The sequence below is a fragment of the Oncorhynchus masou genome, chromosome 26, assembly GCF_036934945.1.
Source record: "Oncorhynchus masou masou isolate Uvic2021 chromosome 26, UVic_Omas_1.1, whole genome shotgun sequence".
Classification (NCBI taxonomy): domain Eukaryota; kingdom Metazoa; phylum Chordata; class Actinopteri; order Salmoniformes; family Salmonidae; genus Oncorhynchus; species Oncorhynchus masou.
The window spans coordinates 20,896,850-20,913,949 of record NC_088237.1 but is presented as its reverse complement, the minus strand read 5'-3'; the positions used below and the strand labels follow the sequence as shown (position 1 = coordinate 20,913,949).

The following is a 17,100-nucleotide window of genomic DNA, read 5'->3' as shown; positions in this document are numbered from 1 at the left end:
CTAGAGGCCTCAGTCACGCGATTAATCGGCTATTGGACCGGTAAACTCCCACCCTTCTATTTTGTTGCTAGCGGACAAATGCATTATATCCCTTAATTTAGATTCAAAGGGTATGTGGTTTAACTGCTGCAAACGTGGGGGGAGGGGACCATACCTCAGTGGAGGGGACATACTCAAATCGGTGAATCTTGCCTCCACTGACAATGTAGCCTCTGACCGTTTAAACTGTGCGATTGGTTACAATATATTGTCTCAATGTTATTTCAAAGGGAAATCATTAAATGCGAGAATGTATATTCAGCAAGCGTGTTAACTTTGCGCATTGTTCACACCATGACGTGCCAAGTTGCCTTACTAACTAGCTTAGGTAGCTAATCTTTCCATGTTCAAGCCCTCGTTGGCCAACGTAACGACGTTTACCGCAGTTCGAACGCTAATATTAGCTAGCTAAGTACTACAACTGGTGTAGCAGTGTGGTAGCAGTACAAGCTTCAAATATTGATACAATAACTTTAAGACCCAAGGCCCAATGTAATTTGTTAGCCGCTAGCTACGTAGCTTGAGACAATGGTTAATTTGCCGAGACTCGCTAGCCAACGTCTTGTAAATTTTAAAGCCATTGCAGCTAGCATGGCTCGTTAGCTAAACAGCCGGCTAAATGATCGACGAGATTCTACATTTTTCAAATAATAGCTACACAGAAACGGCATCGACAGATTGATACTTAAGTAAGAAAGTCTGAAAGACGATTGTTTGCTTTCTTGGGGATTTTCTTCTCGTGGCGAGGGTCCGTCCCCCAGTTACACGGTTTTCTCGCTGTCCTTAGAAAAGCGCTATGAAAATGGCGGCTTGGCTTGATGTTGTGGTAATTTAATAGCTACGTTCAGCCCTCCACACCCCTATCGGCTGAGCTGACTGCAGCGCCGACACACTCACGGGAAAGCTAGTGCACAATGGGATATATGTATTAAAGACCGCTTTCTGTCGTACATTTAAATAATGACAATGTCCGCGTTTGATGCAAACATACACTTTGAGATTCGCTGGCCAACTGTCGTTAAATCACATTTCTTTGCTAATATTGTGTTTCGTGATGCATTGTATTTTAGGAGTAGATTGTACTACAACGCAATATACGTCAGATCAGATTTAGTGTAGTTGCTGAATTTGGCCGAGTTATTAACATGTTGTCATATTGAGGAGTTGCATAACAGGATACAAACGCAGCACTTTGTATAAAGAACAATATGAGGTTTATTGCCACCCCCACTCTTCTTTGACCTCATACTTTGTCCAACACTAAACATTCCCACCCTTTTCTGGCAAGTTGGTCTAAGTTACCACATTTAACAGTAAGAAGGCTACTCGTCTAACTCATGGGTTTGTAGAAAGCACTAGATGGACATTTTTAATATCTCATAATTCACTATCATGTATCTACCCATTCTCTTACTGTGGTCGAATGGTAGGTTCATGAAACATCAATGCTATTTTATGGGGTAAGCATGTCTATGTAGTTAATAAGTAGTAATTATCTAAAGGTCAGCTCGACTGAGGAGGAAAGCATTACGCTGATTGTGGATATGAACCATAGAACAAGCAGGTCACAACAACCATGATTTGTGTCATGGCTGGAACTATGTGCTTGTGTAATATTTACCAGTGTTAGGGTATGACTAGTACTAGAAACTCAGTGTGGTTCGGCCTAGCTCGTTGGAACATAGGCTAATTTGTCTCAATTGTATTTTCCAATTTGGAAAATTTGCCTAATTCACATTAAATTCATGAATAGATAAACATGCAGTTTCTCAAGTCCTACCTGGTGGCCAAAGGCATTGAGTTTTGTGAAGGGGGAATGAAACAACAGCCGTGACTTGGTTATTTCCCTTTGACATTGACAAAGACCTGCTACCCTCCTCTTGCCCCTCCCCCTCTCAGCTCCTTACAGACTCAGAACAGATGCCCGTCATCAAATAACCCAACAATGAAAATAAATGGCCAGGTTTTTTTGTTGTTTTGGTTGGTGACAGTGTTGAAAATTCATGATAACACACAGCTGGCCAGCGAGTAGCTCTATATCACTCCTTATAGAAATAACAAGAACCCAAGTCCCCCAACAAGGCTTTTTAAACTTGCCTGGCTACACCTCACACATGCACACATGACTCCACTTTGCCCAAACATCTTCTGACAGTGAATGTCTTTCCTTTCATGTGTTGTGACATTTTTCCATCAGCTCAGGCCCCATTCACAGTAGTATGGCCCTGTCCCCTGATGGTGGCTCTAGCTTTGGGATGGTGTGAGGCAGGCAGCTCTACACCGCTCCATTCCCTCCTCTCTGCTGGCCTGTGAGACAAACCGAAGAAGCTGGATACTTCTCTGTGGTGCAAACTTTGGCAGCCTCTGTCCAAATGCCAGTTTGAGACAGTCGCCCAGTGTTTTTTTTCTCCTCATGACCCCATGTTGCCATAGCTATGTAAGAAGAGACTCCTCCTTAAGCGAACAGAAAATTATCTGGATTTGTGGCCATCTTGGATGGAGGCTGCCGAGAGAGATTGCCATTCATCTATTCTGTTTTGGTTCTCCAAGACGGCACTAATTAGTCTTCTGTGTCCTTATGAGGTGAGGGTTATGTTAATTCCCCCTCTGCCATTCGATGGCAAGAGGACAAATCATTGGATGCAGAGGTGTTTTCAGTTTTCCCCACAGTGAGGCTGTGCAGCTGCTCTCTTTCTCTAGAGGAGCCTAGTGAGAGGGCTGTGTAGGCTATCTTCGCTGCCACAGCTGACTGACTGACACTCTGATACAGTTACTCATTTGCTTGTGACTCCTGATCTTTCTTTTCACTGACACAAGTGCTTGTTTCACAAATGCCTGTCAACAGTGGGGGTAAAGTAAGGCCTCAGACTGCTGTACACGGCTCCCTCTAGTCTTTCCACAGCTTATCTTTGCATAGTGGGATTCATCCTCCACCAAATGAATGATGTCATGCTACGTTTGTGATATCACTCATGCAGTGGAGACCTAGATGCAGAGAGGCCCTGGAGACGTGGGCCTCTGTCGGGAAGTAAAATAGACACCGGTTTGAACCGCTGCAGGCTGGAATCATCTGACAAGTAACGAGGCCTGTGTGTATGGATGCAGCTGGCACAGTAAAAAAAACAACTGTTTCCCTCTGTTGGCCACTGAATACAGCAAAAATGTCTCCATTTTGTGTGTACGTGTTATAAATACTGGATGAGAGCGGTCCTGCTGTGTCTAATCAGAAGCTGATATATAATACACAATCCCCAGTCACCTACCTCTTCTTCCTCTTAAAGGGACAGTGGCCTCTGCTCTGTCCTGGTGCTAGACACCATGCACGGGGCTGGAGCGCTTCTTGCTTCGTGGCAGTCATGCTACTATTACCATGTCACAGTCTCATAGCATTTTAAAAGTCTCCCTAACTGTGCCGTATTCAAATTGCCTCTCACACTGACTCACACTGCTTTCTCTGGTTCCCTCTCCTCACTCCCCCTGGTGGGTGCCCCCTCTCTGTACACTCTTACACAGCTGTAAATACCTGATATGGTGTGTGTGTTTCGCTGGCTGTGTTGACAGAGAGAGGTGGCCTGCCACTCCCCCCTGGGGGACAGAGGCGTGCGTGGCAGGGAGCTCTCGCTACTGTCTCGGGTGACACCTTTCCTTCCACCTCAACCCCAGGCACACACACACATCCATGAAGGGCTCAATAAGAGAAGCTATGAAGGCTTTTCGAGCGGCCAATAGCCAGGACAGTGGGCCACAGTGGGGGGAAGTGAAGGAGTTCACAAAACAGGATGTTTACTGCTAGTCTGCTGTATCAAACGCAGTGCTGGGTAGGACAGAAGAAGGCCATAGCTCAATGGAGCTGGTGAGAATCTATTGACTTCCTCTCTGCCTGCCTCGTCCTCCACTATAAAGAGTGCTGTTTGTGTTGTTCCCTCTGTCCCTGGAGAATAACAGACTCCATCCTGAAACTGTATCATCTGTATAGATATAGCTGGCTGACAACAGTACACTGCCAGCCTGGGTAGTTTTACCCTGTGGGGCTGCCTGGCTCTGGGGTTCCAAGCCTCCAGTGTCCTCCTTTCTGTGTAGAGCTAGAGTCAGGACTTTAGTAGCTCATAGGAGGCTGGCCTTGCTCTGAGGCCCAGCACAGTCGCATAGGTCACACACGAGAGGGAGACAGGGTTCAGGTAACCTGTTTTTTTGCGGTGCTGGGCGGCTGTAAAGGATCCCTTGTTAAATGGGCCTTTTGTTAGTTCGACTACCTCCCAAATAGCTGCCCCTGGGCTGGGACTGCTGCAACAGCAATCCTGATACTTCCCTAGCCCTGCCCACTTCCTGTTGCTGTGCTACATGCTAACGCTACTTACTTAGTGCTGGGTACTTGGTAGACTCAGTGGAGGCGAGGGTGAATGTAGTGGTTGGTGATATAACGCCAGTGCGAGCCAGGCGTGAAATTGATCATGGAACAGTGCTGAAATTTGGCTTGAGTGTCTCTGACCAGGGCTGGGTGATTTGGCCAAAATATCATATCACTATTTTTTAAATGGTTTTTCATGTTGTTTTTTTAAATAAATGTTGTACATAAGCTTTATGAGTAGTGCAATGCCCTAGGGTGATTTCAATGAGCCTTTCTCTATTCGGATTGTTTTATACTGTTTTCAACCTCATCCAAAAATAATTTCTGCATTTCTTGCACTCATTTGAGATAATTGCAACACTGCCACGTAGGGCTGCACAATATGGGCAAAAAAACCTAGGCCTACGATTAACACCAGGCGCAGAAAAGCTCACTTTTATTTGGTTTGAGCAGTTGATCTTTCTTTCCTAATATAGACAAGACTGAGTCAATCAGGTTGACAGGTGAGCTTGACGCAAATCAATGACTTTGTTTGTCATCGGTCATCCTTATCAAATTTAAGAATGTCAAATGGTGCCGTGCTGTGCTGTGCTAGGGAGAGGAGGGTGTACTGAGGGAGAGTAGGCCAGAACAGGGCCGCCCCAGACCAGCTGTCAGAACCTGGCTGTACTGCACTGAAAACCCTGGCTGGGTGGCTGTACCCTTCACCCGAGATGGGAGATGCAAAAATCCCTGTTTTTGAAGATCCCTCATTTACCCTCTGTGTGTGTTCGTTTGACAGGGTACAAGCCCAAAGTGTGTAGGCTGATGTGTATAGAGTAGCCTCTAGGGCCCACTGTCTCTCACTCACTCTCTCACACACAGAGAGTGCTGGCCTGGGGCCATTGTCTGCTGGTTAGTGTACTCTGCAGAGTGTGGATGTGGACGAAGCAACATCATTCTCTCTCAAATGCCTTTTACTGGGTCTGGACACAGTGCAGTTTGCTGCTGCGCGATATGTGGTCAATGGTAAACATCACAGTGGAACTTATCTACTCGCCACTGGTGGCACCCAATCTCTAACACATACATACACACAATGTAGGCCTACATCTCTAATGTCCTGTATTATTGATGTATGGCTTCACCTTCAGAGGTAAAGCACAGAGTGAGCCCTGGCAGCTTGGGCACAGTGGTTAATAAAGGACAGGACAGCTGATGCAGAGAGTAGCCCTGTTTGGGCACTGTGAAAGGCAGGGTTGTGACATTCTGATGGTGTCTAGGACAGCTGATGCAGAGAGTAGCCCTGTTTGGGTACTGTGAAAGGCAGGGTTGTCACATTCTGATGGTGTCTAGGACAGCTGATGCAGAGAGTAGCCCTGTTTGGGCACTGTGAAAGGCAGGGTTGTCACATTCTGATGGTGTCTAGGACAGCTGATGCAGAGAGTAGCCCTGTTTGGGTACTGTGAAAGGCAGGGTTGTGACATTCTGATGGTGTCTAGGACAGCTGATGCAGAGAGTAGCCCTATTTGGGCACTGAAAGGCAGGGTTGTGACATTTTGATGGTGTCTAGGACAGCTGATGCAGAGAGTAGCCCTATTTGGGCACTGTGAAAGGTAGGGCTGTGACATTCTGATGGTGTCTAGGACAGCTGATGCAGAGAGTAGCCCTGTTTGGGTACTGTGAAAGGCAGGGTTGTGACATTCTGATGGTGTCTAGGACAGCTGATGCAGAGAGTAGCCCTATTTGGGCACTGTGAAAGGTAGGGTTGTGACATTCTGATGGTGTCTTTTTCCAGTGTATAGGAGTGTCTTTATTTTGGTGTGTGCGCTCATGGCTGGCTGCTGCGATGACTCAGCCTATGAGGATGGTGTGATGTCACTTCAGCTCTGTTGGGAACTTAGAGGGAAGGAGGAGCGCGGCGTCCGTTAGAAGCCCGTCTTTATGTCCATCGTTCTCTTCTCCCGGCTCAAAATCAAACACTGAGACTTGACCCAAAGAGCCTCAATGAAAACAAGCTCTGACATACGGTGGCTCCAACTAGCCTAGCACGTGTGTGTGTGTGTTTTTCCCTGCTGAATGCAGTTAAGTGACTGGTCTGTCTGAAAAGGAAAGTTATTCCCCCACATAATGACGTGACTGTGGCCTTACTGAGGAGGGGGGATTGGGAAAGGGCAAATGAGAAGAGGGGGGAGAGTGGGCTCAGCTCTAGTCTCTGCTCTACTCTCACATGTAGTCTCAGAAGGCTGCTGTGCCTGTGCTAGAGGAACCCTAGTGCCCATACAGGAGTTTGGGTGCCTCCCCCACCACTCTCCCAAACAGAGGGTAGATAGATCATTTGGAAGGCTCCCTGCAGCGCTGTGAGATCTGTGATGAGAGAACATCAGACATCATGAAAGGGGGAGTGGGGGACAAAAGCACCACAGCTTTCCTCCTCGCTTGACTAGCTAGTGTTCTGCCATCAACATTTTTTGCTTCTGTCTTTCTCTCCCCCTTTCCCTCCTGTACTCTCCCTCCCCTTTCCCCTTCTTCACCATGCTCTGTTTCTCTCTTTCAGACTCTTTGTAATTAGGAGCCCTGTCTGTGGCACTCCCCTTCCCTTCCATGCTCTGAGGTTTATTTAGGAAGAGGAGAGAGACATCCGGGTGGGGTGGATGGGGCACAGCGAGGGAGGGCAGAAGGAGTGAGGTGGAGAAAGAGTGAGGGAGTGTTTGTCTTTTTCCTCTGCTTTTTTTGGCATGTTGGTCCTGTGTGACAGACAGCTCCGCTAGAGGAAGTGGGAGGAGCGTCGGATGGCAGTCACAGTGCTCAGATTTAGTCAGGAATGCTGTACTGTACTCGTTAGCCTTTTTTCCAACCCCCCTTTTGTGTGTCTTGAATGTGTCTGGCCCTGGTGCCGTGTGTGTGTGTGTGTGTGTGTGTGTGTGTGTGTGTGTGTGTGCGCGCCCCTGGGTGCCTCCCAGCAAAGGAGTGTGTGCAAGGGTCCAGAAGGGGAGGGGGTTTGGGTTATCTGTCTGTGTGGGGGTGGTTGTGTGTGTGTGCATTCCTGAGCAGTGACGGCAGGATTCCCTTAGACAGGCAGAGAAGATCACAGCAAAACGCTTGGAAACAGACGGCCTGTTTCCAAAGGAGGGGATTTTTACTACACCATAACATACTGAGCCTTTGAGCTAACACAAAAAATGTTTTATGTCATTTCAGTGGTCTGGCTAAGTGCCCTGTTACGGGGAAATGTTCCAGCAACAATTGGTTTCTATTGTTAATTGAGCCACACAAAGCTGTGCTGTGATATGGGCCCTGCTGTTTAAAGGGACTGTAAAAATGTTTCGGCGGTCTAGTAAACCTGAAATGTCTAGATTTTTATAGCAGTGTGTCAGAGATGAGCCCTCTCTGCTGGATGCCTGGGCTGGTACACACACAAAGGTGTGAACTCCAGCCTATTTTGTCTTGGCATGTGTCCCTCCCACTAATCCCATTTATCAACAACGCTGTGCTCTCAGTATCAGGGCCAGCCCATATGCCCCTGTCTGGACACATGCATTGCATTACGTAGGCTATAAGCTATAATAGCCTGTACATTACCACCCACTGTTTGTTTGTGTTTTGGCTAATTGGGACAGGTCTATTTAATCTATGTACGTAGCATTGTTAGCGGGAGTGGCTACCTCTGTCTGTCAACCTACCATTAGTCCCTCGTCCTACTTCTCTCTTCATCAGAGGCTGCAGTCTGTCTGACACCTAATGGAGTTAATTATTGACTTAGTCTTTCTATGCATCTTCTGTCCACCTGCAATGCTGAACAAACAGGGGGAGAGTGAGACAAGATGCCTATTTTACACTGGCTTTCGCATCTAGACACAGCCAGGGGCTTGTGACAGCTCCAATTACAGCGTTAAAGGATTATGCGTCTGTGTGTGTGTGTTCCTTTTAGTGTGTGTGTGTGTGTACGCTGTTCTGCTCAATAGAACAATCCTGCTCGACGAAAAGATGGTCTCTGTGTTGCGTTTTTCTTTCTCCTCCTCCATTAATGGCTGCCAGTCAGAGCTCTGTGTTCTCTCACACCCCCTTGTGGTGGAACACTACCACCGCAGCATCCTGCATTCCTGGCAGTCTGTGTAGAGGTCGCGTTTGACCAGTTTACCGACATCAGGCATCGCCTTACTATAGCTTCTCTTCCCCCTTGCATCCATTAATGTCTCAGGTAGCTAGTGAGGTGGGCGATGGTTCTCTTTGAGAGTTTTACTAGGGAAATTCCTATCGTGCTGTTTATTTTCTGTGTTACTAGCAGTTAGCTAGTACCTACATCTCACACAGCTGAATTCATGAATCATGGTGATTCCTGGAAATACCCTAGTTTCAGATAGGTGACTGTCCCTTTTTCACCATGCTAACTACCTTGTCTTTCTCTCTCCCTCTGTGTTGGCAGGCCTTGTGGATGCACTTAGATGTCTGCAATGAGTGCTGTGGCTGGCATGCCTCAGTGTTTTGGACTCCCATGCTCTGGACTCAGTAGGACAAGAATTGATCAGCAAAGAACGTCATGAGCATAGTGATCCCTGTAGGGGTGGACACAGCAGACACCTCATACCTGAAAATGGCTGCAGGCTCAGAGTGAGTATACCAACGTCTTCAGGCCAAACCCACCATCTCATGATTCATCTCACCCTTCTCTTACTCTCTCTATTCTCCTTTTCACTCATTCTCTGCCTCTCCTCCATTGTCTGCTGCTGTCATCCCCCCTCGCATCTCTTTCTCACCCGCTCTCTTTTTATTTCATCCTTTCACCCCAGCTTCCTCATTCACTTTAATTGGCCCTGTCACCTGTCCGTGTCTGTCGACCATATCTCCCCCTTACGGCCTAAAGCTCTCTGTGTCTCTCTATTTCTGTGTCTCTCTCTAGCCCTGCTGAGGGGCTCCATAGCCCTGCTGTCTACTGTAAGGGACAGGCCTGGTCAATCACTGCCATTGATCACATACATAGCACTACTCACCGTCTCACACCCATCACTTCCCATAGACATTCTCCATGCTCTAATCTGACCACCCAAGTTCCGTATATTACAAAACACACTTTGTAGAGACGATATGAGGCAGAAGACCTTGTCACTTAAATACAACATATGCTGTGTTTATGACTATATAGCATCACACACCCTTACTGTTCAATTTCTGTTTCTGAGTTGTTGCTTCTGTGTAATACAATGTCAGTGTAACCAATGTCATGATTTAGAATGACTCCTACCAACCTGACACCACCAGGTGGAGGGAGAATTTTACTCTGAAAATGACGCATCTGATCCTTGTCTGTACGCTGTGCACCTTGTTAGGGAAGTGGAGCATGTCGCCATGGCAACAACATACCACCCTCCTCACAGTATTCCCTATACTCTCCTCGGGGATACTGGCAAAGATTATAGACAAATAAGAGGGACATCCTCTGTGGTTGAAGAACATAAAGGTCTGCTTTTAAAGGGCTTGTCTCTTTAAATGGGGCCGTGTAACTCCCCCAGCCTGAAGAGCTGTTGCAGGTGGCCACAGCTGGTTGCCATAGAAACCTCCCCAATGTCTCCCTTCTGCACTGCGCAGGAGCCGTTGCCATGGTCACCGGGCTGAATGACAGGTGGCCCTCTTGTGGTTAAGGCGTTTAAATGGTTCCCGTCAAGTTCAGGAAGCCCAAACTGTTGTGTATACACTGACTCTGCGTGCAATGAACGCAAGAGAAGTGACAATTTCACCTGGTTAATATTGCCTGCTAAAATATATACTTCTGTGTATTGATTTTAATAAAGGCATTGGTGTTTATGGTTCGGTACACGTTGGCGCAACGACAGTCCTTTTTCGCAAATGCGCACCGCATCGATTATATGCAGCGCTGGACAGGCTAGATAAACTAGTAATATCATCAACCATGTGTAGTTATAACTAGTGATTATGATTGATTAAGTTTAATGCTAGCTAGCAACTTACCGTGGCTTCTTACTGCATTTGCGTAACAGGCAGGCTTCTCGTGGAGTGCAATGTAATCAGGTGGTTAGAGCGTTGGACTAGTTAACTGTAAGGTTGCAAGATTGAATCCCCGAGCTGACAAGGTAAAAATCTGTCATTCTGCCCCTGAACGAGGCAGTTAACCCACCGTTCCTAGGCCGTCATTGAAAGTAAGAATGTGTTCTTAACCGACTTGCCTCGTTAAATAAAGGTGTAAAAAAAGCATTTTTAAATCCAAATCGGTGTCCACCTACCTCCACTGTGAGGGAGCACAGAGTATGGCTGTCTGTCTAAAACACACACAGGACTACCTACCTCCACTGTGAGGGAGCACAGAGTATGGCTGTCTGTCTAAAACACACACAGGACTACCTACCTCCACTGTGAGGGAGCACAGAGTATGGCTGTCTGTCTAAAACACACACAGGACTACCTACCTCCACTGTGAGGGAGCACAGAGTATGGCTGCCTGTATGTAAAACACATACAGGACTACCTACCTCCACTGTGAGGGAGCACAGGGTATGGATGTCTGTCTGTAAAACACACACAGGACTACCTACCACCACTGTGAGGGAGCACAGGGTATGGCTGTCTGTCTAAAACACACACAGGACTACCTACCTCCACTGTGAGGGAGCACAGAGTATGGCTGTCTGTCTAAAACACATACAGGACTACCTACCTCCACTGTGAGGGAGCACAGAGTATGGCTGTCTGTCTAAAACACACACAGGACTACCTACCTCCACTGTGAGGGAGCACAGAGTATGGCTGCCTGTATGTAAAACACATACAGGACTACCTACCTCCACTGTGAGGGAGCACAGAGTATGGCTGCCTGTATGTAAAACACACACAGGACTACCTACCTCCACTGTGAGGGAGCACAGAGTATGGCTGTGAGTAAAACACACACAGGACTACCTACCTCCACTGTGAGGGGGAGCTGTCTAAAACACACACAGGACTACCTACCTCCACTGTGAGGGAGCACAGAGTATGGCTGTCTGTCTGTAAAACACACACAGGACTACCTACCTCCACTGTGAGGGAGCACAGAGTATGGCTGTCTGTCTGTAAAACACACACAGGACTACCTACCTCCACTGTGAGGGAGCACAGAGTATGGCTGCCTGTATGTAAAACACATACAGGACTACCTACCTCCACTGTGAGGGAGCACAGAGTATGGCTGTCTGTCTGTAAAACACACACAGGACTACCTACCTCCACTGTGAGGGAGCACAGGGAATGGCTGCCTGTATGTAAAACACACACAGGACTACCTACCTCCACTGTGAGGGAGCACAGGGTATGGCTGTCTGTCTGTAAAACACACACAGGACTACCTACCACCACTGTGAGGGAGCACAGAGTATGGCTGTCTGTCTGTAAAACACACAGGACAGGACTATGGCTGTCTACCACACAGGACTACTGTGAGGGAGCACAGGGTATGGCTGTCTGTCTGTAAAACACACACAGGACTACCTACCACCACTGTGAGGGAGCACAGGGTATGGCTGCCTGTCTGTAAAACACATACGGGACTACCTACCTCCACTGTGAGGGAGCACAGGGTATGGCTGTCTGTCTGTAAAACACATACAGGACTACCTACCACCACTGAGGGAGCACAGGGTATGGCTGCCTGTCTGTAAAACACACACAGGACTACCTACCTCCACTGTGCCCACAGACCAGGGTAGTTATCATCTAGCCCTCTTCCTTCCAACCTACTGATAAAACAAGACACAGATCCTTGTTGCTCTTCGAGGCCCTCGTGATCAACACAGGACAGAGGTTAGCATTAGTGTGCTAACTTTGCTAACCCTAGGAACAGCAGTACTACTCCCAGAGGAGCAGTCACTGCCTCTCCACCTCCCTCTGAAAGATGCAGCGGTGTGTGTTGGCTGGCTGTGCAGGAGTGCGCTCTGTGTCTCTCTCTGTCTCTGTGTCTGTCTCTCTCTCCCTGTCTCTCTCCCTCGATGCATGTCTGTGTGTGTGATCTCTTGCTCCATATTAAGTTCTCTTGAGCTGTGAGCTATGATTAGCACATGCCTAGCTGTCTGTTTAATTGACACCTCCGTTCCATCTCTGCTGTCTCTTTCTGCTGTCTCTGCTCTGAATCTCCCGGTGTCTCACATCTCATAGCTTCCCCCTAGACGTGTGTGATTGTGATTGACAATAGCATCATGTACTCTGTCTTCGTCCCTGACTTCCTATGAGATAGACATGATTGATGCAGTCAGTCTCAGTCCCTTTGGCCACTCACACTGAAACCAAACATGGCTCCTCGCCATCCCTCAAACAAACTCGCTCATCACATGTCTGTTCTCTTCTCCTTTGTCTCATCCCCCCCTCTCACCAAAGGGACTATCCCAGGAAAACACAATAAACCCATTTTAATGACTCCTCATACGATCACTAATTTTATTTTAATACATGAATGTTCTCTCTCTCACCACTGAATGAAGCATGCTGCATCCATGTAAATCCCTGATTATGAAGTATATATTTTTACCCAAGTAAATCAATCACACAGTTTTCAGTAGTCTACTTTAAAGTTTATTTGGATTTGGCTTGGGTTGGATTACTTCTCTGCCCTGGGGAGTGTAGTGAACTCTCTCTGTGTGTGTGTGTGTTTCAGCTAGATGTACACACACCTTCCCTGGGGCCCGCCCCTAGACCTTTTTACAGGCACTTACGTTTTCACTTTGACACAAAGCGCCTGCTGCTTGAGCGCCAATACTATGTTTAAGGAAGTGCTGCACAGCAAGCATTGAGAGGTCATGGTGTGCAGCACGCGGGGAGACTAGGGGTGAAAGACTGCCTCCACCAGGTACTGTACTGCTGCTTTACCCTAGGAGGAACGGGGTGTCTAGAGAGAAGGAGAGGGGGGGTTGGAGCATTGGAGAGGTGTGTGTGTGTGTGTTTGTACTTTAACATGCTGACACGTGGCACGTCCATTCGTTTGAGTAGCCTAGTTTTGCTACCCTACTGTGCTGCTACTGGCATGTCATGTATTCCAGTTACTGTCTGGAAGTGTTTCTGCGGGGCTGTGTGTGTGTATGGTGTTTCACATATTTTCTGTTTATTATTTAGGGTTTGTGTGTCAGCTGTTCCTAGTACTCAATGTCCATATATGCTACATAGCCTGTTTGAGCCATATACATGTTGTAACACGGTACCTTTGAAGCTGTCCAGTTTGTTTAGTGGGCTTTTCTCTTGTACTCTGCAGTGTTAGCCAAACTTCTTGGCAGGGCAGTTGGCCCCTTGTCAAGGTTTCATTTAGCCTCTGCTTCTGAGATGACTGTGGATGTGCTAAGCCAGCCTCGGATACACCTAGGGGCATCTCTATTCTCTCTCCTTCACTCTCCCTCTCTTTGACCTTGTAGCAGTTGTCTGAACTATCCTGTAGGAGAAGAGGAGGATTTGGTGGAGTTTCTTCCTCGTGACTGACCAACAGGCTGTCTGTGTGTAGGAGTTGCAGTATTAGTTGTTGGAACATCAGCTGGCCTTCTGATTTGTCATGACATCAGCCTGGAGTCTCAACTGCCTGGGCTGTCACTGGTCTTTCTTTTCTTCTCTCCTGACAGTGCCACTCCTCCCCTCACTCCTTCTCTCCTTCCCTCCTTCATCTCCTCTCTGTTGTCTGTTTGCCAATCCCACTTGTCTTTTTGAAGCCCTCCTCCCTCCTTCAATGCCAGTGAGAAGTAGCCTAGTTAACCATACCCCCATGTCCTTGGTTTCATGTTCAAACAGCCAGACAGGCTTTCTCTGCACCACTGCAATGTCATAGAATAAAAGTGGATTTACCAGTTTGATAAATGATCTCACGGAAGTGAATGCCTGTTATTGTTTCTGCGTGTGTCAATGTTGTGTGTGTCCTCCAGAAATGGGGTTCAGGTTTAAATATTGTGGAGAGATTGAACCCCCCCATTTTAGTTATTAGCCCTGCTATCCGCTCTGTCCAGTTAGCTGAGGTGATATGAGGTGCAGGCAACTTCCACTCTGTCACAACCACTGTCAGCACCCCTAAAGCCCTCCCAAATAAACACTCCTCATTAAGCCAGTAGAAGAGGAGAATCAATGAAGCACAGCAATACAATCAAATCAAATGTATTTATATAGCCCTTCTTACATCAGCTGATGTCTCAAAGTGCTGTACAGAAACCCAGCCTAAAACCCCAAACAGCAAGCAATGCAGGTGTATAAACACTCACTGCTTATGAGGAGGTTCTCTGCGCTCTCTCCTATTCTACCCTTTTTCTCACTACCTGTCGTTTAACGCTACACTCATCTCCCTCCTGTTTCTCTCCCTCTTTCATGTCAAGCTTTCATTTCTCTCTGTGTCTTCTCTCTCTCTCTCTCTCTCTCTCGCTGTAGTAAATGGAATCCCCCTTCTTACTGTTTCTGTCCCTCTTGTATGTCTTATCTTTAATTTTACATCACACAGATCTCTCTTCTTTGTTACGTTGTGAATGGGATCCCCCTCCTGACTCTGTTTCTCTCTCTCTGTCCAGCAGACCAGAATCGGTAGAGGCCAGCCCTGTGGTGGTGGAGAAATCCAGCTACCCGCACCAGATCTACAGCATTAGCTCTCACCACTCCCACAGTTACATTGGGCTGCCCTACGCCGTGAGTACACTCCACTTCAACACTAAACTGCAGTACACACCACTACACTACCGTACACTATAATACAGGACACTGACACTACCGTAAACTATAATACAGGACACTGACACTACCGTACACTATAATACAGGACACTGACACTACCGCGCACTATAATACAGGACACTGACACTACCGTAAACTATAATACAGGACACTGACACTACCGTACACTATAATACAGGACACTGACACTACCGTACACTATAATACAGGACACTGACACTACCGTACACTATAATACAGGACACTGACACTACCGTACACTATAATACAGGACACTGACACTACCGTACACTATAATACAGGACACTGACACTACCGTACACTATAATACAGGACACTGACACTACCGTACACTATAATACAGGACACTGACACTACCGTACACTATAATACAGGACACTGACACTACCGTACACTATAATACAGGACACTGACACTACCGTAAACTATAATACAGGACACTGACACTACCGTACACTATAATACAGGACACTGACACTACCGTAAACTATAATACAGGACACTGACACTACCGTACACTATAATACAGGACACTGACACTACCGTACACTAGAGGTCGACCGACTGTGCTTCTTCAACACCGATACCGATTATTGGAGGACCTAAAAAGCCGATTACCGATTTATCGGCTGATTTTAAATAAAATATAAAAATGTATTTGTAATAATGACAATTACAACAATACTGAATGAACACTTATTTTAACTTAATATAATATAATCAATAAAATCAATTTAGCCTCAAATAAATAATGAAACATGTTGAATTTGGTTTAAATAATGCAAAAACAAAGTGTTGGAGAAAGTAAAAGTGCAATATATGCCATGTAAGAAAGCTAACGTTTAAGTTCCTTGCTCAGAACATGAGAACATATGAAAGCCGGTGGTTCCTTTTAACATGAGTCTTCAATAGTCCAAGGTAAGAAGTTTTAGGTTATAGTTATTATAGGAATTATAGAACTATTTCTCTCTATACGATTTGTATTTCATATACCTTTGACTATTGGATGTTCTTATAGGCACTTTAGTATTGCCAGTGTAACAGTATAGCTTCCGTCCCTCTCCTCGCCCCTACCTGGGCTCGAACCAGGAATACATCGACAACAGCCACCACATCGAAGCAGCGTTACCCATGCAGAGCAAGAACAAGGGAAACAACCACCCTAAGGCTCAGAGCGAGTGAAGTTTGAAATGCTATTAGCGCGCTAACTACCCAGCCATTTCACATCGGTTACACCAGCCTCATCCCGGGAGTTGATAGGTTTGAATTCATAAACGGCGCAATGCTTGACGCACAACAAAGAGCTGCTGGCAAAACACACGAAAGTGCTGTTTGAATTAATGTTTACGCGCCTGCTTCTGCCTACCACCGCTCAGTCAGATACTTAGATATTTGTATGCTTGTATGCTCAGTCAGATTAGTTGCTACACAGGACACGCTAGATAATATCTAGTAATATCATCAACCATGTGTAGTTAACTAGTGATTTATGATTGATTTGTTTTTTATAAGATAAGTTTAATGCTTGCTAGCAACTTACCTTGGCATACTGCATTTGCGTAACAGGCAATCTCCTTGTGGAGTGCAACGAGACAGAGGCAGATCATTATTGCGTTGGACTAGTTAACTAAGGTTGCAGGATTGGATCCCCCGAGCTGACAATGTGAAAATCTGTCTTTCTGCCCCTGAACGAGGCAGTTAACCCACCGTTCCTAGGCCGTCATTGAAAATAAGAATGTGTTCATAACTGACTTGCCTAGTTAAATAAAGATTAAATAAAGATGTAAAAAAAAAAAATCTGCAAATCGGCGCCCAAAAATATTGATTTCCAATTGTTATGAAAACTTGAAATCGGCCCTAATTAATCGTCCATTCCGGTTAATCGGTCGACCTCTACCGTACACTATAATACAGGACACTGACACTACCGTGCACTATAATACAGGACACGTACACTATAATACAGGACACTGACACTACCGTACACTATAATACAGGACACTGACACTACCGTGCACTATAGTACAGGACACGTGCAC

The 17,100-nt window shown here is 46.5% G+C and overlaps 1 protein-coding gene across 1 annotated transcript in view; it reads left to right on the top strand.

The window, feature by feature from the left end:
* Positions 1 to 17,100, top strand: part of LOC135515010 (inactive histone-lysine N-methyltransferase 2E-like) — a 38,178-nt gene that overhangs the window by 1,239 nt on the left and 19,839 nt on the right. The window contains 2 exon segments of the mRNA XM_064938803.1: positions 8,793 to 8,977; positions 14,884 to 14,995. Of these exon segments, the coding sequence (XP_064794875.1) occupies positions 8,907 to 8,977; positions 14,884 to 14,995 (183 nt within the window). The 5' untranslated portion in view covers positions 8,793 to 8,906.